This window comes from Cynara cardunculus (genome assembly GCF_001531365.2).
Source record: "Cynara cardunculus var. scolymus isolate 2C chromosome LG 13, CcrdV1, whole genome shotgun sequence".
NCBI classification, from domain to species: domain Eukaryota; kingdom Viridiplantae; phylum Streptophyta; class Magnoliopsida; order Asterales; family Asteraceae; genus Cynara; species Cynara cardunculus.
Window position 1 is genome coordinate 10,751,928 of NC_037540.1, and position 23,031 is coordinate 10,774,958.

The 23,031-nt window shown below is 34.6% G+C and overlaps 2 protein-coding genes across 2 annotated transcripts; one reads left to right on the forward strand and one right to left on the reverse strand.

The window, feature by feature from the left end:
• Positions 1 to 6,938: 6,938 nt before the first annotated feature.
• LOC112525184 (protein TONNEAU 1b-like) lies at positions 6,939 to 11,665 on the reverse strand. Its single transcript, XM_025135190.1, has 8 exons — positions 11,450 to 11,665; positions 10,182 to 10,314; positions 9,399 to 9,487; positions 8,911 to 9,033; positions 8,379 to 8,509; positions 8,141 to 8,166; positions 7,925 to 8,066; positions 6,939 to 7,152 (listed from the first exon to the last, which is right to left on the reverse strand). The coding sequence occupies exons 1-8, from the start codon at positions 11,534 to 11,536 to the stop codon at positions 7,101 to 7,103; spliced, it is 783 nt and encodes a 260-aa protein (XP_024990958.1). The 5' UTR covers positions 11,537 to 11,665; the 3' UTR covers positions 6,939 to 7,100.
• A 5,420-nt stretch (positions 11,666 to 17,085) lies between these two features.
• LOC112526141 (leukotriene A-4 hydrolase homolog) lies at positions 17,086 to 21,386 on the forward strand. Its single transcript, XM_025136535.1, has 4 exons — positions 17,086 to 18,151; positions 19,158 to 19,391; positions 19,486 to 19,812; positions 20,824 to 21,386. Exons 1-4 carry the CDS (start codon positions 17,168 to 17,170, stop codon positions 21,121 to 21,123), a joined length of 1,845 nt encoding a protein of 614 aa, XP_024992303.1. The 5' UTR covers positions 17,086 to 17,167; the 3' UTR covers positions 21,124 to 21,386.
• Positions 21,387 to 23,031: the final 1,645 nt, after the last annotated feature.

A 23,031-nucleotide genomic window follows, 5' to 3' on the forward strand; every position in this document is an offset into this window, starting at 1 on the left:
TTATATTTAAAATGAGATGTTTATCCTGTATTAGATTGTGTTTATCTGCAGTTAGTTACACGAATTCAGTTATGGGATGAAATCGGATAGGGATGAAATCGTTTAGGAATGAATTCAGTTATGAGATGAAATCGGATAGGGATGAAATCGTTTAGGAATGAGCGTGTTTAAGAGATTAAGAGTTTAAGAGTTTTTAAGAGTTTTAGTCAAATGCTTTATAATATAGTATAGATTATTTAATGTTATTTTTTTATTAAGATAAGTATTTGTATAATATTATACTTTTTTAATTGTAATATAAAATTATGTCTATGTTCTAATTATTTTTTTTAATATGATAAGAGAATATATAAATTGACATATTAAATTAACATGAAAAATAAAAATTAGTAAATATACTTTGAATTTTATTTTAATATTTTATAATACATTATATATTAAATTTAGTTAATCATATGTAAAAATAAAATTATATTTAATAAATAAAAAATGAAAGTGAGATTTATATAAAAACCTCCATTATCTAGCTTTAATGTCTATGTTCTAATTGTATCATTTGTATCAAAATCATTGAAAGATTTGGGATCATGTGAGACCAAAAGTTTTTCGTGAGACTTGTAAGATCAATTCTCAATCTTTGAATTAGATCTACAATTTAAACATTCATAATCACAAAATTGTCATGAGACTTCTCAATAATCACAAAATTGGCATCATACAACTTTAAATCATTAGCTTATAAAGTTGATCAATGAATATAAATTGGTCTTACGGGTCTCACGAAAAACTCTTGGTCTCACGTGAACTCAACCCTTCATTGAAAACGACAATTATGTAATGTATTACGATGTTAAAATTTTAAAATCTTACATGAAAAATACCGCAACTTTGTGCGTTTAGGAACTTTTTTGCAAATTAATAGAACTCGATTGAAATTTTAAGTTCGAATCTAAAGTTTAAAATTACGTGACAAAATGCTCGTATTTCAAATTATTTATGGATTTGGTCCTTGTGGTATGTAAGTTTTTTTCCAAAATTGTTTTATAAACTTTATTTATTATGTAGAATATCGGAGTGTAACAATCCATTCCATACGGATTAAAAAAAAAAGGATTCGTGAGTTCCTTATAAACTCAAAATTGTGGGCTACCAATAATTTTCACCATAACTTTAACTACAATTGGAAATATTGGGTGAGTCTGCTGCTTTGGGCTTTGAGACATTACAAATGACATCAAAGTCGGTTCTTATAACCACAAGGGTGGTGCCTGATTGGTTTGAGCTTGGCTCCAAAGGTCAAAAGTACCAAGAGGTCTCAGGTTCAAATCCAATGAGGAATAAAAATCCCCTTGTGGCCACGGAGGTTCAAATGCGGTGACTCTGGGCTATCTGCAAAGCAGGTAGTCGCCCTGAGATTAGTCGGTTCGCATAGCGGGTTGGATATGCAGGTTAATAAAAAAAAAGTCGGTTCTTATACCATAAGGATGATGGACAAATCTCATCAGACGTGATGAGTCTTTGGGGGATGTTTGTAACATCCTAGGTAAATCTCACATACCGATTACAAAGAGAATCTTGGGAAGGCCTGAGAAGGATGTTAGGAATTTAAGTGGGTAGTTTGTAACAACCCGTTCCACATTAAAAGTTGTGGGTTACCAATGATTTCTACTATCGTCAAATTTTTATCCACATGGAACGGGTTGTTACAGGGGGTATGCATTTTTTTCATGCTTTTGGTCCCTCGACCAATAGTCGTCCAACAAGTGCGTTAAACTCAAGGGCCATAATGGTTTTCTTTTATTTTCTTGCATTATAACAATTATTGAGTCAACCTTTTTACAAATACGTAAACAGTAGTAATTCATGTGGCTGAAATTCAATTCGAAATCCATTGCGATTCAACAAAGCCCCCGCATGGACCAAAAAATTATATTCCAATGAAAAAAGTTTAATTCGATTCGACTCCACAACTTACACGACAATTGTAATTTAAATTCGAGGTCCAAATTCAGTATGACATAAATATTATTCTTAAATTGGAATTTAAACGTTAAATTTTGTGATGAACTTTAAGTGTTTCACAGTACAACAACTATAAACAAATTGGAGGTATGTAATCGACCTTTGGTGAATAAATATATATCTAAGTAAAAGAGATAAAAATATTGATATGAAGAGTTATAGATGGAGTGGCTCGATGAATTGGATTTGGCATGATTGGATAACGACTGGTTCATGACATCATCAGACTATCGGTCCTTTTTTGAAACGATTTATATAATTTCTAGTTAGACAAGATAAAAACCAATATTGTTTGGAACATATAAAGTCCATAACATTAGATACTAGTCTGGTTTTTTTATTCTTTTTTTTAAACAGACCGAAGAAAATGAATCGGATTGGGTATTTTTCAGATCAGATTAGGCTTTTTCTATACCAACCAGCCTACTCGTTTGGGTTCAGTCTTCACCTTGTCAGATTCAGATCGGTTGAGACTTTCTTGGGACTATTTGGATCCATTTGTGTGCAACTTTATGAAGTGAGCTAATAATAAGTGTTTGTAGTAGTAATCTTTTACGAGTTGTATTACCTTTGTAATTATACGTTGATATCAAAATGGTGCTTTTTGAACTTCCCGAAAAGCTTCTTAAGAGCCAATTAGGGGGGATGTGGGTAGTCTGGCTTTTTGTGAAAAAGAACTATTATGTCAATATGTAGTTAGTTGCATAGAAAAAAAAAAGGTAGATGCCACCTTTTGTGGTGCTCTCGTCGTACTGGTCCTACGGCCATCATAGAGGAAAAAAGAGATGTTAATGAATCAAAGGTCCAACTGATCACCGTGTCTATATTATTCCAGCACCGGGCAGGTGTCAGACTCTATACATCGTGTTATCACTTAGCAGAGTCCTGTGTTTTTAATAAACAGTCGCTACCCCCTGGTATGTGCTGTTTTTTTTTTTTTTTTTGATTAACCTAGATATCTAACCCGCTATGCGAGCCGACTAATCTCAGGGCAACCACCTACTTTGCAGATAGCCCGGAGTCACCGTATTTGAACCTCCGTGGCCACAAGAGGATTTTTATTCCTCCTTGGATTTGAACCTGGGGTACTTTTGACCTTTGGAGCCAAGCTCAAACCAATCAGGCACCACCCTTGTGGTTTGCCGCTTTCCTAATCAAAAGATAGGAGAGCACCCCTTCTCCCACTTCTGGCTCACTTAGCCCTAGCTCGAAACAGCCAACTCACTTCGCCAAGAAGTAAATAAGTGCATTCATCATATTGGCAGAGGAACGATGCCCGAGTTCAAATCCAAGACCTTACTCATATCAATTACACCGACACTTCTTCTACCGCGAGAATAGATTAACATGGATTAGTAGCATATAACGTACCTAGGGGGTTGGATGTTGGGTGTTCTTGAATGAATGGTTGGAATGAAACTTTACAATAGAATCATCAAGGCTTTTAGGCCTCAACTATATATTCCATGTTGGTGGGTATCTTATCCTAACACGTTACATTTTTGTTCAATTTCTTCTGTATTGGGTTTTTAAGTTTAAAAACGAATGAGAAAGGTCTTGGAAACGGTTTTGATGACCAAACGTCATCGTCTACTTTTTTAAGGTTATAACATGTACCCGACATGTGTTTATCAAATGGTAGCCTCTTGTGATCTCGTACAACTTTTCTCTTAAATGATTTTGCTGTTAAAGCTTATTTTAATATCATAAGTTTAGAGAGAGAATAAATCTTGAAGTTTTTAACGTTATTCTTATGTATCAAAAATTTTTAGAGATCTTGGTTTATACAAAAAGATTCAAGAATCCTTATAAAACGTAAGAGAAGGACCTCAAACGTGACTATTCTGGTCTCACTGAACCAAGGCGATTATGGGCAAGTCGCTTAGACTAATTTGCCCCCTGTATAGTTGCACGACTTTTTCTACGCGACTTCCAAGTCACGTTATATCTCTTGTGCTTCATCCTTTTTTTGAAGTACATGTATTTATATGCAGGAAATACTTACGCACATTCACCACCTTTGCTCCAGGGAGTACCGACAACTTGTGCTTTCTCCTTGCTAATTTGGTTTGCATCACTTCGCTCCAAATCACTTGCATTGTATCGAAAGTTGAGGAGCACGAATCACTGGCATTTCCAGGTCATTCTAACTCGTTTTTCACTATCTTATCCTTTGTTCTTTTTGCATTACAACACTTATAGCATGCATTTCTAACCTTTTAGCATATTTAAACATGATTGAACCATCATATAATGCCATAATTCATGCATTCTTTCATTAATATTTTTACAACTAAATCTGTCATTTCTCGTCAAATTAATTTCTTAAGACCTCATTCTTGATCCAATTGGAGGGTTTGAGTTTGACACTCGTGATGTCTGAGTTACAATTCCGTTGGCTTTCGAACATTGAGCTCTATGTGGGCATCATGCTCTTAAGTAAGCTGGCCACACAGTAGAAGTTGTGTACCTGATTCGTCAATTGTATGAGCGTTTGAGACAAGATGGTGTGGGTCGCCTTAGATATTACATTATAAAAAACCCTTTTGCACGAAGTTCAAGGTCCTAATACTAAAATACATGTCACTGAAAACATGCTGAATTTTTATGATTATAAAATTTGTGAAAAAACATATATAACAAACATTACAGTGAGAATCATGTAAAGGATATTTTTTTAGTTTGATGTAGTAGCTATATTTCGATTTATCCTCTTTCGATTTTTTAAATCGACGGATTTTGATCTTACTATAGTTTCATTATTGCCCGAAATAAACACACATTTGAACTTTGAAATATTATTTGATCGAGTGTTCATGGCGTAAATTTTATGAGGGTGCTACTTGAGATAATATTTGAGCAAAAAGTTGATTACGCAACCACATGTGATGAGGCGTTTCAGAGCTGACTTAACGTCTGAGACTAACGGAGGGGTGCAAGTTTACTTTTTATATATTTAAATAAAATCACTTATCATTTTACCAACTAAACCACACGCTGCTCAAGGGGCCACTATTTGATATAATTGTTGTTCTCACTTTTTGTTATATATCACAGGTTATTGTTCACTGTTCACCCGAATTTGGTATGTACATCTTATGAAGCACATGGTAATCCTAACTGATTCTCTAAAATAAAGAAAATATATGGGGTTTCAACGTATACCTGTTTACTCCAAAACTTTTTTTTTTAAACAGAAAAAGTAGAAGAAATGCAATAATTTTTCTAAATTTAGAAAATTCTCTAGATTTAAATGCTCAAGAGAGTAGGGGTGTTGAAAAGAAGTGAAACCGAATAACCCACCCGAACCGAATAAAATTTGAATTAAATGGTTTCGAGTTATTTGGTTTTTGGGTTAAATGATTCAGTTAACGAGATAGAATCTTTATCCGATTCAGTTTTCGGTTCACTTGGTTAAACCGAATAATATATTCTACTAATGTTTATATATTTCATTTATATAAAACAAATCAAATACTATTACATTACTTTTATTTTACATATTTTAGTATTATATAATGTTTTTGTTTGATGGTACATTACAAAACAAATGCCTTATACCCATAAAAATCACCCGTGGAAATTTCCGTCACGGATCACCCAGAAAATTCCAATGGGTCGGTAGAAAATGATATTTTTCAAGAAATAATGTCTTTTGATATTTATTGGGTTTTGGTAGATGATGTCTTTTAATTCATACTAGTAAGGTGTTCGTGTGATGCTACTCTGTGTGTCTCGATTTAAAACCGAGATTTTAAAATGTCAATCATTTTTCATGTATGTTTTTTTTGTCTACTCCGATTTTAGTTGTATACATGTACAATGTAGTTGAGTGTAAATTTTGAATAAACATAAGTAAAGAATACCTAATATAGATTATTATACCTGATTTTTTTTCAACAATAACCATTATACTTGCTTACTAATATTATATATATATATATATATATATATATATGTGTGTGTGTGTTAGATTATTTCCTACGTATTCATGATAATTTATTATATTATTAAATCCATAAATATTCAATAATGAACATATTTTAAATGTATTGACGAAAAAATTATAATGGTATAATTTATAATAAAAAACATATTTTTAATATATATTACTTAGTTTGATTATGAATTTTTAATATTTTTAAGGTTTACAAATTTTTAATGTAAGGATATAAAATAAATTAATTCGAAGATATTTATGATATTTAATAGTTCAACAAAATCTAATGATATTTAATATTGAGCTCATTTCGTATGTATAGAAGAGATGATTATGAGAGTATTGTTTGTAAAAAAAGAAACTTATTTTTTAATATATTTTTGTTCATGTACGATTATTTATGTTAATATAATAAAAATGAAAAATAAAAAGTAAACTAATTATAAGGACATAAAATGTAATTCGAAAATTATAAATGATTTGATTTTTAATATGGTAAAATGTTGGAGCTTTAAAATCTATACATTAAGCTTATAGAGTGGTATCTCTTAAAAGTTCAAGAATAACTATAACTGCTCTTAAGGAGTATAGATAAATCAGTTGTTGAATATTAATGATACAATTATATATTAGATACAATGGACACTAAAATTTAAAAACGGCATCGTATGCAACAATTTACCCGGTAAACACTTACCATAGTAAGAGTCGTTGCCCTCACTTACCAGGTAAGACTCTCGGTCCTTGTTTCCCTCGTACTAGATAAGATTCTTGGTAAGGTATTTGATAAGCGCTTACCCAGTTAAGTGTTTGGTAAACGGCCCCTAAGACTCTTTCAGCCTTTAAAAGGGGAATCCAGGTGCATGGTGAACAACAGACCTCTCACTCATTTTGCAAAAATTAACAGTCTCCATACCTGCTATGCTGAAGCTACAAAGACATCAATCACAAGACTACGAAAATAGTTGCAAAAAAAGCGATTGCGGATAATTTTCAATCATGGTATTAAAAAACACATACAACAGTTGTTGCTATTTGAATCAGATCCACCCTTGAGAAAAGGGATCATCCCAATGGGCTTTGAAACACTAGTACCAAGTTCAACTACAAACTACACCAAGGCTCAAGTGAAGTTACATCACATATGGTCTCCCCTGCCATCTTCTTCGCTGCTGCCATCCCCTCCGTGCCTGTCAAACAAGATCAAATCATCAAGTGTTTCTATGTTTCTGCTTTGTGCCTAAAATGTCATCTTCGTCAACTGGTATACTTTTTGTTCTATGGGTGCTTTTGGTATGCGGGGCATGACAGAACAAGAGTTTGTGGTCCCACGTTTGGTGCGACAAGACAAGACAAAGACTGAGTGGGGCAAAAATACAGTTTCTTTGGTAAATTACTAAACTACCCATGTCAAATTAAAAGCTTTCACAATTCTTCACCTTCATACCTCTCTGTCTCTCGCTAGTCCAGTCCTGTCCGCATACAAAACACACCCAGATGAGGTCTCAAGTATTAGGGATTTGGTGCAGCCTGCTCATGAGAGCTTGTGAGCTACGGGCCACCATGTCAAAAAGTTTGGCAAGACCATTATTAGAGATGTTGATGAGACAAGCTGGCTTGTCTGACTTTCCAAGATGAACTCAAGGCTAGTATGGCTTGGATTTGGCAGCTCAATGAGCATTTATTGTACTAGCCACAGTTAGGTCATCTAGACAAGGGGTGTTGATGAAACGAGCTTGCTCGTCAAAAAGCTTGGTGATCTTGAGCCAAGCAGACTGCTCATTCGACTATTTAAGACAGAGCTCAAGCCTAATATGGCTTGGGCTTGGCAGCTCAACAAAGCTAACGACTCAAGCCAATATGAGCATGTAGTTTACAAGTCTCTTGGTGCAATTTAAGTTTTATGGTTACAAAGGGGGTTTAATTTTGGAACAAATAAGGTGGATGGTTGTGTAAACTAACCGCCAAGAGCTCGTCAAATTACGAGCCTTTCTGTCCAACTGAAGGTTTTCCAAGGCAGCAGAGGCCCGCATAATGTCCTCGGGATTATCATCACCCTCGTATCTTCGATTGAAGCCCAAATTCGAGGAGCCTCCCCTTCGATCTGAGTAATTAATGAAGGACAAATAACATTATAGTCGAACAGAATTCCTAATAGAAAGCAATTAAAGTATTTACCTGATGCCTGGGAAGCCGGAATTTGCCTGGAATATGAGACAAAAAATAAGCATTATTGCTAATACTAAAACAAAAAGAGAGCTTAGAATATCTTTTTCCCCATTGTTATTTGGGTTCACAAGTTTCTCTTATTTTATTATCGTCATTACATTATTTCAGATATTTGACACAGAGTCGAACAATGCATACAATTGAAAATCAAGTTAGAAGTTCATGAGACATGGTGGATGCAATTTACCTTCCAAGAGGCGGCAAGCCCCCGATAACAGATGAGGAAGATGGCCTTCTGTTTCGAGAATCAAAATTGGACAAAGAGTCTTGCTCGGAGGTCATTATTCTCCTTCCACCAGTTCTTACTTGAGATTGATTCTACAAGAACCGATTCTTATTAGCATTGTTGACGACATAAAACAGAAACTTGCAAGTATTACGAGATGAGACCCATACTTTTTGCGTTATATGCAATTATCCATACATATTAAATAAACCCATTTACAAGAGAATGAAGTGAATCTATAATCTGATTCAATTTATGCTTCATGGGATACGTTTTACACTGCTCAACTCGATTGGCGAACCAAAAACTATGAGTATACATACATATGAATCAAATCATAAGAATATTATTTAGATAGAAACTAAAGATACCACAATTTCCCTTCCAATCAAGTTTAAAAACCGGTGTCATGTGGATCTTTTCAGCAGAAATGGTAATATGGCATACACAATAGTATGATAGATAGAGCACCAGGGACAAAATAGTAAACAACCTCAAATTTCAAGAACCCTTCAAGTACATCCAACAGTAATGGACCACTATCACCGTTTCGGTTTATATCATATCCGTTCTTATTGCTGAAGTCTTTTAATTCGGATTTCCAGGCATCCTTTTGCTGCAATGCAAGGTTTAATAAAAAGTTAACGAAACTGCACTGAAAAAAGTAGTTATTTACTTGGTCTTTGGCTGCAAACTATTGCACTAGTGGAAATACCAAAACAGCACTATAGCTTGCAAGAACAAACCATTTTAGCATTTTGTGAAGAAGTAAATACAAAAAACGAACATGCTACTTGGCTCTCTTTTCAAAATCGATCGTTTTCATTTCAGTTTTATAAGAATCATTGGTTTTAACGAAAAACCAGGTACTATGGGTTTGAAAAGTTGAATCACTATTAAAAACTTGTGGTTAAACAAACTAAAACAAATCATTAGCAAGCACATGTATACAATGAAGCTTGTAACTTTGTGCGTGATTACCATGTTACACTCAGGCAAATAAACTTTTAGCGTATGGCTAAGTTGTGCCCAGTCCAAGTACTCACATATTAGAGCTGTTAGAAGCCGACCTGAAAACACATCAAAACGAAACCAAAATGAGAAACCACAAATTGCATTTTGCATGCCAACATAACATATATAATCATGCCCGTATCTTGACACGTGATTGGCTACAATAAACAGAAGAACCCCACTATAAGATAATGTGTGGCAGAATATAGACAAGAAGGGATTTGGAAGGACAACATAGGCAACTTGAAGTTCTGAACGCGTATCCTAAGATTAATGCCAAGATAAACTATGCTACAGCTTGCATTAGGATCACTATTAATGGTTCTCGTTTATCTTTTATTGTTAATAATTGCTAGTTTATGAATTAGAATCTCTAGTTCATTTTCTTACAGAAAAGAAACGCCTTTCTATTTAGTTCTCCATCGATCTCCTTAGTTATTGGAGGATCATTAGAAGAAGATTGTTAACCCTGGCTGTCATGAGAAAAAAGGAATTACAAGACACTAGTCATCGCATACAAGCACGAACTCAAACCGGATCCAACGATCATCCAAACTCTTGACATAATCTCTTTTCATCCTAATCTTACAATCTACATCATCATGGCCAAATGGACATATTATTATCTATTAATAAACCAAACTTAACTCACGAAGGGAGAAACCTTGCTAAAGAAATATTTGGATAAAAACTCAACAAAGGCCAAAGGGTACTTTAAATAGATGACAATATGAACATGAACCAATATACCTGAAGGGGAAGCATGAAGTTGCTTTGCACGGTCATTGCAACTCCCCAATAATGCAGGAGGCAAGCCTTCATCCTTTTCGATTGCCTTATCCTCTTCCTCAATTGCTTCAAACACACTTGATCTAAGCTCAGCCTTGCATGATCAAGTAAGTCAAAAGAGAAAATACATAAGTTCAAGATCAAACCTTGATACTTTAGCATAACAAAAAAAGAAACAAAACTCGTACATAATGATTCACTAGAACCGTATAGCTAACCATGAGTTCAGGATGACAAGCTGATAATTTCTATGTTAGAAAGTTAAGGTTTAAACATCTTCAAGATTTCTGTAGTTTCCTTTTGCAAAGATTCTTGTTCAACAATTTACTATGTTTCTAGTGCACTTGCATTACATTGAACCCTCTAAAAATTCTCAGTATTTACTATGTTTGCTCTTCTTCCAAAACCCTGACTTATATCGTTATAATTCAGTTTTTTGAACATGTTATTAACATCCAAGACAGCATTCCACGAATGGTTGAACCCCCGAGATTGAAAACAATAATTCTCTTAACAGCTTTCGAGGTTTCGTGCCTGAATCCTGAACCAAGAAAGTAACACTTGAAGATCACCACAGGATCTCTTGACATCCACCTTTGCCAAACACAAGAACAGTTAAAATTTCATCATCTTCAAGCAACGAAAATGCGAACTTTTCACTAATAAATTCCAATAACATAAACACCAAAATGTGAAAACATTATATATCTTAAGCCTAAGTGTTTGCTCTTTTCTTTTAAATTCCTAAATCTCAATAAATGAGATACAAAATCTTAATAGATAACGAAACAGTCATATTAGCATTCCTTCAACAATAGAAACCCTAATAGATTGCAATACACAAATTACATTCACAACCAAAATGCAAAAATAAATGAATAAATAACCATTACAAGAGAATTTGAACCATCCAAACCCCAGGTAAAATAACACCTCTTTAACCCATAACAACATATAAGAAACACGACCAAACCCTTGAGCTCAATCAACAATTAATCAAACCTATCAGCATTCTCCTCGATCATTTTAGAGAAAACACACGCACGTATGATACAAACTACACATACCCATAGGATCCAACAATCGTGTGCGCCTCATTGTCAAGAGAACCAACATTTTCAGGTAAAGAAATATTAAAACCCATATGATTTTGGGTATTTTAGGCAAATGTCATTAAACCCCAGATGAAATTCAATAATAAAAATAGGTTAAAGGGAAATGGGTTTTACTCGGATCTTTGCGAGAACCCCTTTTCTTTCTAGGGTTCGAGTGACGAGAGTCTTCAAGTCCATCATTTCTCTAGTGTAATCATCCATCTTGGTTGTTTCAGATGTGTTGTTCGTCTTCTTCAGGTGAGAATAAAGCGCTCCCGATTTTGGGGCGGATGTTCCTTTCCAACCGTGCGATTATTTGGGTATGTAAGGTTAAGCGTGATCCAAGAGAAGAAACGGATCGCGAGTATCAGGAAACTGGGGCACAATATGGATCCGATTGCATCGGCGGGTCGGTTCCATTGTCCCTTCATTTTGTATGGTTTTCATCATATCTCCTTCCTTCACAATTACAATTAAGAGTCTCTTATTCAACCATTTATAGACCAGTTTTCTTTTGTCAATCGTGGATATCCAGATCAGTGATATGTAGAACTTGAGTCGGTGATTTTTTAGAAAGTCTTTAAACACTTTAAATTTATTATCAGTTGGGTTAACTCACAAGATTTAAATCCATTTGCAGATAGAACGGAGTCACTGCATTTGAACCTCCGTGCCTACAAAGGGATTTTTATTTCTTCTTGAATTTAAACCTGAGACCTCCAGGTACTTTTGACCTTTAGAATCAAACTTAAACCAATCAGGCACCACCCTTATGGTTAGTACACTTATACGGTTGGAGTGAATCAATGCACCTGTACGGTTGTAGTGAATCATTTATGTATGAGGATTGTTTCCTTTTTAGGTTACGCTAAAAAGGGTTTTTGATCTTCTAACTTATGTATTCTTGTTCATGACTAAGGGGCCATTTACTAAATGCTTGTTTGGTAAATGCTTACCGGATAAATTTTCTCATCGGATGAACATGTCAAGGGACAATAATCTTACCAGTTAAGAGAGATGACGACTCTTACCCAGGTAAGTGCTTACCCGGTAAATTGTTGCATTCAATACGTTTTGATGTACTAAAATCTTACGCCATCAAGGTAAATTATAATGTTGACTCCTATAGATAAGCACTTACCGGATAAGCATTTGGGTAAACCGCCCCTAACATGGTCATGCTAGACCGAGCTTAGAGCTAGCGTGTCGGATGCAATAAAAGAAGAGGACAAGCCAACTAACGGGATGCAGGGTTGCCTTTGGACTATTGAGAAGTCAAGGCTATGCAAGGAAATCTCATGTGTTTCCTTATGAGTACCATTTTGTTACGTTATATTGAGATATTCTTTGTAAGGCTCCCCCTTCATCGAGTAAAGTATCGTTTGTAACCTTTAATAGATAAATGTGTATCAGCTGGTTACGACAGTTTGTTACTCATATGTGACGGTTTTGGTTAGATTTTTTGATATCAAGGAGCCATTGACGCATGTTATACTTTTATGATAAGGAGTATAGGATTAGGATAAAAGGAGATTATGCCAAGAGTTTGGATGACTGTAACTTGTAAGATTACATCTTAGTTTGTGCTTCTACGTAATAATCAACACTTATGATTATTTTATCTTCGCGATCATTAGGGTTGACGATTTATTTCATTGATCTTCTGACAACTAGGAAATCGGCATAGAAACTGCGTTATAGTACCAATATGAGGCATAACATAATACATAATAGAAATGTTTTTCCTTTTAATATGTGTGTATATATATACATATATATCTAAAAGGAAAACCAACACCTTTTTAGAGTAGGATTCTTAGCTATGAATTTTCTCGTTTTTTTGAATTTTTAAAATATTAATTATGTTAAAGATTTTTAGGTAGGGGTTGCTCATGGGTTGGGTTGATCGGGTTGAGGACATTTGAACAACCCAATCAAATGCTTGCGTTCTGGAAAAATCTTAACCTAACCCAAACCAAACCAAAGTGCAACCCAACCTAACCCAACCCGTACGGGTTGGTCGGGTTGATACTTTGATATATTAAAATATTATTCTAATCTTGAATATATTATTTCTCTACTCATAATTTCTTTTTCATCATCAACCATTTGATACAGCTTATTCATATTTCTTACGTATATTATATTCAGTTAATTTTCTCAATTTACATATATATGTTCATAGTTACTGAATGAGTTATATAGAGATATGAATAGATTGAAAATATGTGTATATGAAAAGCATACATGATAGTGTAATTGTCTAATGTATATATTAATAGAAATTCAACAATCATATTAAATTCAAGAAATAAAATGATATCGGGTTGGGTTGGGTTCAAATAATAGTAATCCAATATCAACCCAATACCTACGGTTTGACAATTTTACAACTCGATTAGATATTAGGTTGATTTGGGTTGGGTTATTTTGCGTTGAGTTGGGTTGATCGGGTTGGTCGGGTTTTTGAGCACCCATACTTTTAGGTAGTATTTGGTACGAAGAAATAATTTGACAGGGTTGGACAATCCATGACTGGACAGGGTTGGACAATACATGACTGGACAAGGCAAGAGGGTAGGACTGGATGAGACAGGACTGGACGGGATATGACAGAACAAGTAACGGTCTGGTGTTTGGTACGACTAGGACTGGATGAGAACTAGACAACTTGTCCTTCAAAGTTATTTGATTATTCTAAATATTATATAGTAACTATAATTAACATAAATAAAGTAAATAATTAAAGAATTTAATTTATAAACATTTTTACACAGTTTTCATATAAATAAATACATACATATATAATGGTACCAAATTTGAATGAAAATTTTGATATAAATGATGGTAGTAGTAGTAGTGATGGCAGTGGTGGTATAGATGGTGTTGGTTATGGTGGAGGTGGTAGTGGCGATGTACGATGGTGATCGATGGCCGACGGTGGTTATGGAGGTAGAGACAGTGGTGGTTGGTGGACGACGGTTGTGAAGGACGTGAATATGGTGGATTATGGTGGTGGTGATTGACAATGGTGGAGGAGGTAGTTGTGGCCAATGTAGTGAAGGTAATGGTGGAGGTGAGGTGGCAATGAACATGTGGTGGTCGATGGTCGATGGTGGTTGTAGAGGTTGTGGAAGAGGTTGTTGCAGTAAGTGTAATATCGATTTATATTAGTTTATCATCTAATATGTGATCATAAACTCATTTAAGTTCAATATTTTTTTTAAAGATGATCCCTACTATGCAACGAACGATGCCAACACACTAGTATAAAAGGAATGGGAGATTCTAAGTTTTGCACCCAGTCAATAAGTATAAAAATACGAGCATAATTATATACGATGTCAACTTGCAAGACACAAAATTTGTGGTTTCTCACGTTGGTTTCATTTTGATAGGTTTTTACGCCAATTTCTAACAACTTTGATACATAAATACTTGGATTAACTACACCCCAAAAGTTTTTTTTTTTTTTCAGACTGTAATTCGGGTTTTATCGTCAACATGTTCTTACTAATGATTCGTTTACTAATTCGTTTCAGTTTGTCCAATCACAAGTATTTACATAATGATCGACTTTGTAAACCATATATATGGTGCTCACTTTTCATTACAAACAATCTTTATTACAAAATGATGTTGCATATTCAGCTCCTGTTGCAGCTGCGACTGCTGTTTTCTTGATCTACCCAATTGGTTAAGGAAGCTCAATAGACAACGCTTGGTTATAATTTAGAATCCGCTATTATATGTTTGCTCTAGTTTTTGTTGTTTTTGTGAAAACCAAAACACTGTATTTTACAAGAATTAAACATTTTTTAACAAAAATGTGAGGTGTAATGTTCTTTCTTTTGTACTTATATTTCCAACAACTATTTAAAATTGTTTGTTCTTACAAATTCTATAGTGTTCTTCTTGGTATAGTCACAAAAACGACAATTTGTAATAAAAGACAAGTTTTTAGTGTAATTTTTTTAATCTGTTATAAAACTGACATAATAAAAAGAAAAAAAAACACGTGTCAAGAGATTCTATAAAACAAGAAAATAAGATTTCCCACCTTAAATTAAGATATGAGATTCTAAGGGGACGTTTATCCAATTGCTTATCCGGTAAGTGCTTACCGATAAGAGTCAACACTATGATTTATTTTGATGCGTAAGATTTTAGTACATCAAAACATATTGAATGCAATAATTTACTGGGGAAGCGCTTACATGGGTAAGAGTCGTCATACTCACTTACCGGGTAAGACTCTCCATCATTCTCGTCGCTCTTACCCGGTAAGATTCTTGGCCCATCTCATGTTCATCCGATGAGAAAATTTATCCGGTAAGTACTTACCGCGTAAGTGTTTAGTAAACGGCCCTTAAGTTTAGGTTTTTAGATTTATGGTTTGCTTTTGTTTTAACCTGAATATCTAACCTTTTATGCGAGTCGACTAATCCCATGACGACTATCTGCTTTGATGGTAGTTCGGAGTCACCGCATTTGAACTTTCATGGCCACAAGGGGATTTTTATTTCTCATTGAATTTGAATCTGAGATTTCCAGACACTTTTGATCTTTGTAGCTCAAGCTTAAACTTGTCAGCCACCACCGTTGTGGTTCGTAACTTTAAAATTGATTGTCTACATCTTGATTTATCTTAATATTGTGATATTTTTCATGTCAGACGGGTGATTAAGTCAGAGGCAAATTGGGCGAATTTTAGGTGAAACAAAATTAATTGTACTCGTATGTTCCAAAAGTAACATTTTAGATTCTAAATACGCGTTCATTGCTGGCATAAGAACTATAATAAATGAAAACATAAATGCTGACATGTTGTAACGGAAGTCTTAAAATTACTAATTTTAAAATAAACTATTTTATGTCATTCAAATGTAACTTACCATTGACACCGGTAATAAGGAATTTTGATAAGTTACCCCCTTCTAACTTATTAACTTATTATGGTACCGGTAATAAGGAGTTTATATATATATATATATATATATATATAAGTTAATCCAAACACGTTATTACCAACTTATTACGTTATGGCACCACCATAAACCAATCCAAACATCTTTTATAAAACTCCAATTTAATACCATATAAGTTGATAAACATTTAAAAAAAAAACACAAGTTATTTTAAATAAACAATCACAAACAGCCCCTATTATTTCAAAGTACAAATCTTGGATTAAGATTAAAAGAAATCGAAATTTTGTTCATAAGTCATAATCTTAGGGGTCGTTTATCAAACACTTACCAGTAAGTGCTTACCGGTAAACTTAACACTATCATTTACTTACCTGATAAGATTTTAGTTCATCAAAACGGTATCGTATGCAACAATTTACCCGGTAAGCGCTTACCATGATAAGAGTCGTCGCCCTCACTTACCGGGTAAGACTCTTGGTGATTGTCTTGCTTTTGCCGGGTAAGATTTTTGATCCTTACTTTAATATCCATCCGGTAAAGTAAAATGACTTGGTATTCACTTACCCAAATAATCGTTTGATAAACGACCCGTTAGATTGTTTTTTAGTTGTGATAATAATTTGCATTAATTTATGCAAAGAGGACTATGAGAATATATACCTATTTTATATACAATTACGTTTAATACTTTATGACTTTTTAATATAAAGATTAAAATTTAATTTATAATTTATTGTTAAAAAAACAATATTTTTGTTGATAAAACAGGGAATCAAATTCCACGCTTATTCATTATATTTTGAAGGAAGGATTGCTGCAGTTAACACTCGCGAATCAAATACCCAAAATCGAGCGATTCTCTCCTCTTTCAGCACTTCCTTCATCAATCTGCACCACCACCTCAAACCCTAGAGCTTCAACAATGGCACCAATTGATCCACACTCCTTCACCGATTCAACACACCCACTAACAAACCACGTCGCTCTCTCCCTCTACTTCGATTTCTCCACCTCCACCATCATTTCCTCCGCATTGCTCACTCTATGCGCTCCTCATACCGGCGATCTCCTCCTTGACACTCGTTCTCTCACCATAACCTCGGTTATCGACCCAACCAACAATACCCAACTCCCGTTTTGTCTTTCTTCCGACGTCGACCCCATCAAGGGTCAACCGTTAACTGTTTCTCTCACTAACAATTCGAAAATCTTGATCACTTTTGTTACATCTCCTTCGAGTTCAGCCCTTCAATGGTTAACCCCTCCTCAGACGTTCAACAAGAAGTTCCCTTTTGTGTATACTCAGTGCCAATCTATTCATGCCAGGTCGATTTTCCCGTGTCAGGACACACCCACATCACGTGTTCGATACAGTGCCAAGCTGAACATTCCACATCAATTATCGGCTGTTATGAGCGCGAGACATGTTGAAAGGAGGGCCCCGTTGGCTGGGGGTGATGCAGATTTGGCTTGTGATGAGTCCTTGTGGTGTGCTGAAGGGAGAGTGGTTGAGGAGTTTACAATGGAACAGCCGATTCCACCTTACTTGTTTGCCTTTGCTGTTGGAGAAATTGGGAATAGGGAAGTGGGTCCAAGAACTAAGGTTTTTGCAGAGTCTGTGCCTGCTGTTCTTGATGCTGCGGCGAAGGAGTTTGCGGGTACTGAAGATATGATTAGGGTTGGAGAGAAATTGTTTGGGAATTATGATTGGGAGAGGTTTGATTTGTTGGTTTTACCTCCTAGTTTTCCTTATGGTGGGATGGAGAATCCGAGGATGGTGTTTTTGACTCCTACGGTGATCAAGGGAGATGCTAGTGGGGCTCAGGTTGTAGCACACGAGCTTGCTCATAGCTGGACTGGGAATTTGATCACTAACAAAACTAATGATCACTTCTGGTTGAATGAGGTAACTTTGATCACTTCTATTAGTTGACACTATAACTATCAATTGGCAAGCATAAATCTTTTGATTTGTTACATTTGTTAAACATCTGAAAACCAATGTTGAAAATTTAGTTTAATACGTGCTTTGTGTTTACTGAAGATCAATGGAAACTTGTTGGACTTTGTAAAGAGAATTGAAACCCTTTGAAAGTGGCAGAGTTATGACTTAGTGATCCGGTTGATACGTTTGAGGAATTGCTTTATAAAAGAAGCAAACTCATTATGACCTCGAGGAGAAAAAAATCTAAAGGAAGGCATGATCATGGATTTCAGAATGAACATTTGACCATTACATGATATTATAACAAGCACATAGTTTTAATTAACCACATGACTGAGCCACACTTGCATTTATCCGAAAAGCAGATTGGCAATGCCCTGTTTAAGTCCTAATCATGCTGCCCATAATAGCTCCACATCCTTTTCTTGGTCAGCAGTTTTTTTAGAGGATCATGATGTATATTTGATGAACTTGGTGATAAATTATTGGATAAATTGACCATGAAATCGGTGGTGGAAAACTACAAAATAAGTCATAAGTTGTGACAAGATTGATATTACAAAAATACACCCTAAAGATTGATGTTATAATTCTTATGTATAATATATATGTCGACAAAGCTTTACGAAATGAAGAACATTGAATCATGTGAAGGTATAGGCAACCCTCTTCTTCGAAAATTCAGTAGACTGGTTCCCAACAAAATGACCTAGTATTGGAGTGTGCGAAGTAGGGTTATCTATGAATCTGTGCAAGCCAGGCTTGAGAAGCCTAATTGAAGACTATCGGGACTTTGTGCAAGGGCGATCTAGGCTTGTATATAGAGAAAGGGACAGCTTCCTTCGTGTGCCCACTGCCCCACTATGTAAAAGCTAACATGAACATAAGTTCCATTTCATTTTAAATAATGCTTCTGGGATGAAAAGGCTATGTACATCTTCATATTATTTGGGTTTTCTTCTCGTAGGGATTTACAACTTATGCAGAAAGAAGAATAGTTGAGGCTGTACAAGGGGAGGACATAGCTGCATTAAATATTGGAATTGGTTGGAAGGGTTTGGTTGATGAAATGGAGAGGTTCAAAGATAACATGGAGTTCACAAAACTCCTAACTAATCAAGAAGGGGTGGATCCTGATGATGTTTATTCTCAAGTTCCATATGAGAAAGGTTTTCAATTTCTGTGGCGTATCGAGCGTCAGGTACTCATATTATTTCATCTTCTGTTATTATCACTTTTCATATGTTTATTATTTTGATTTTTGTATTTGCTTATGCTTTGTATGTGATACTCAGATTGGGAGGCCAGCCTTTGACGAGTTCCTTAAGAAATACATTGCTGCATTTAAGTTCCAATCCATTGATACATGTATGTTTCTTGATTTCTTGGAAACAAATGTTCCTGGAATAGAGAAGGAGATTGATTTAAAAACATGGACTGAGGGTACTGGCATCCCTCCTGATGCCATGGAGCCAGTTTCTAACATCTATACAAAGATAGTTTCACTAGCAAACGAGTTTAAACAAGGTAGGATGCCAAGTGAGGAAGAAGTTGCTAACTGGCATGGGCAGGAATGGGAGCTTTATTTAGAAAATCTTCCAAAATCTGTTGAAGCTTCACAGGTACGCTCCTTTCCGCGTACTTATTTATGTCTACCCTCATATGATAGATTTACCTTTGTTATCTCTCTATTTCGGCTGGTTATTAAATTTAATATAGTTTCTCTGTTTGAAAATAAGCACAATGCTCAACTAGAGGTAGATTCCAATGAAATTGTCTGATATTGATCATACATCAAAAGTATAGTGTTTAAAACTGTTTACACAATTCGGCTGGTTGAATCTCCAACTGGTAAAGAAAACTGGGCCGGGTTTAAAAAATGCAAATTAAAACGATTTTTGATTACTATGCTGGCATTTGGTATTTTTTTGGTGAAATGATTTCTGATTACTGTTAAAAAGTGTTTTTTTAAACATAAACATTTTAGGTTTTAAGACATTGCTAAACCTCTTAATAATTGCTGAATCGTGTAGGGTAATAATCTTTTGTAATCATCACTGATGAGTAAGATCATAATCGGGATTAAAACATAGCCAAAAAAAAAATGCTGCATTTATTTGTTTTCGGACTCCTGTAGTGTTTCCGAGTTTTGGCATGAATTTGCTGAATCCCAGATCAATTTCAAAGTTGAAAGTTAGTCCATTTGACCTCATTGTACCATCTGTAACCCTATTTTGTAGAGCAAAGATATGTGAATTTAGGCCTTGTTTGGCAACCATAAACTAGCTTATTTTTTGAGCTTATTGAAAAAGCCACACTTGATTCGTTAATAGCTAGCTTTTTTGAAACACTACTTCAATAAGCTTCATAGGCTTTTTTCCAAATTTTTCTCTTCCGGTTATCCCCCTGTATTTTTCCAATTAATATCTAACATACCATTTTAGGTCATTTTACATTATCATCTAGCTTATGTTTATCAACGAGCTTTTTTTACCAAAGATGACTAATTTATCAACGAACAACTAGCTTATTAACCAACAAATTGGCAAACATAGCCTTAGTAGTTTGACTAATTTAACTGGAACCTTTTTAGTCTGGTCCTTTGATGGCAAAATCTTGATGATATGATACAGGTTACAGCCCTGGATTGCCGATACAGGCTATCCGAATCAAAAGACTACGAGGTGAAAGTAGCATTCCTGCAACTAGCGATTGCTTCAAGATGCAGTGAATACTATAACGTTGTGGAGAAAACCTTGAAGGAAGTGGGGCGAATGAAATACCTTCGCCCGTTATACACAGCACTTGTTCAGGGGAATGCAAGCAAAGAAGAAGAGAAAATATTTGCACAAAGGGTTTTCTCAGAAGCTCGAGAAACTTACCATCCGATCGCTCAAAGTGTCGTCGAGTCGATTCTTTCCAAGCATCTCTAAATGTGTAAGATAAAATGCCAACTCAAAAGACTTGTTAGTTTAGTGGTTTAAATTTGATGTGGATTCTCTCTCTCTCTCTCTCTCTAACTTTAGGCTCAAGTTCATGGACATGCGACTTTATTTTGTGGGTACTTTTGTATATCGAGATGGTTTCGCCATCTTCTTTGGTAAGCTCGAAAGAAAGGTTCAAAGATTTTGGTGTTCGAACCTGCATGAAAACCTTTGCTTTGCAGGTTGTTGATATGGAAAACCTCAAGGATTTAGAAAATCAGTTGTGAAAGAAAGACTTGTAAAAGATATTTATAAACTGTGTGCAAAATTTAACGTGGCGTTTAAATGTTTGCCTCCAAGCTCACACGTTGTCGCATCCCTTATCCCTGCGCCACCGTAGCCCCCGCCCCCTATGGAAATCGCTGTCGCCCCCCTTCCTTCAACCAAAACCAGTTATTTTTGTTTGATTTAAGGTTTTTACATTTGTTAATGGTGGTGATAGGTGATGATGGTTTAGTTGTGATGAATGATGATGGTGGTGGTTGTGCTGGATAATGACATATATTTACGTTATCTGTGAGGCAGGGAGTGGTTTTTAGAAAAACCTTAAAACTTACAAATAACGATAAAGCATTGCTAGGGAAATATAAACTAGTTTATTTTTTGAATATGCGTTTGGATGAATATAAATTAGTTTATTGAAATGCTATTTTAGAAGCTTATTTGTCATTTTTTCAATTATAATCTTAATTAATATTAATTGTTATTTGTTACTATTAATAATAANGTTATTTAGAATTATTATTAAATTTATCAATATTTTTACATTACTATTATTCAATATATCGAGTCGTCAAAAAAAAAAATAACACAAGAATTTTATTAATAAATATTAATTAGTATTAATTTAAAATTATTAATTAATTTTAATTGTAGATTATTTTATCAATATCAGTTATTAGTTATTTAGAATTATTATTAATCATATTAATTATTTATATGTTACTATTATCATTATTCAATAGATTTAGTTATTAAAAAGCAAATACAAGGACTTTAAAAATATTTACGGAAGTTCATAAAAGTTAAACCTATTTTTGTTTCTTAGATGATAAAATTATGGTAATTGATTTAACAATATATTTAATTAATTTTTTAATTTGTACAATCCGCTAGAAATAGTGTTAAAATATATTTACAGGCTGATTTCGGACGGAAGTCACCGGAAGTTGACTTTTTTAGTTGTCCGCTGGAAATCCGCCGCTAGATTTTCGACGAATTTTTCTGCCGCAAATACCCATTTTTCTAGTAGTGGTAGTTGCAGAAAATTTGGTTTGGGCTTTAAAGAGGAAGGTGAACATATGGATGTAATGGCCAGCGAAGATAAACAATGTGGGTGCCGGAGAAGGTGAACAAAAGGCAGGGAAACCATTGTCAACGGAGAAAATGGTGATTGTTGATTCCATTAATTATTTTAGATCAATTATTTTTAATTGTAAATATGACGTGCCAGCTTCCAGATGGCATGTTAATGGGTCATCGAGACCCTTAAATATATAAAAAGTTTATTAAGACCTTAAAATGATAACTCTGAAACTTGGTTCCTTAAAATAGTAATCAGGTGAAAGTTGATTTCATTTTAATGCAATTTTTTCATTATTTTATTCAACGATAACCTCATCAATCAAACTTTTGACTTAGTTTATCGAGCAATTTGTGTTTAATTTCTAATCATGTACCCAAAAGGGGACTTAATAGAAACCCCCTTAGTTTATTCGTTACCAAACCAAACCAAATAAACACAATATATCTTATGTGATCGGTTTTTCCCTCCTTGTTGGCCCTTCAAACGTCACACTTTCTACTCCCCTTGATCTCGACCGTCGCCTTATTTTATTAAATTTTAAATATTTAATT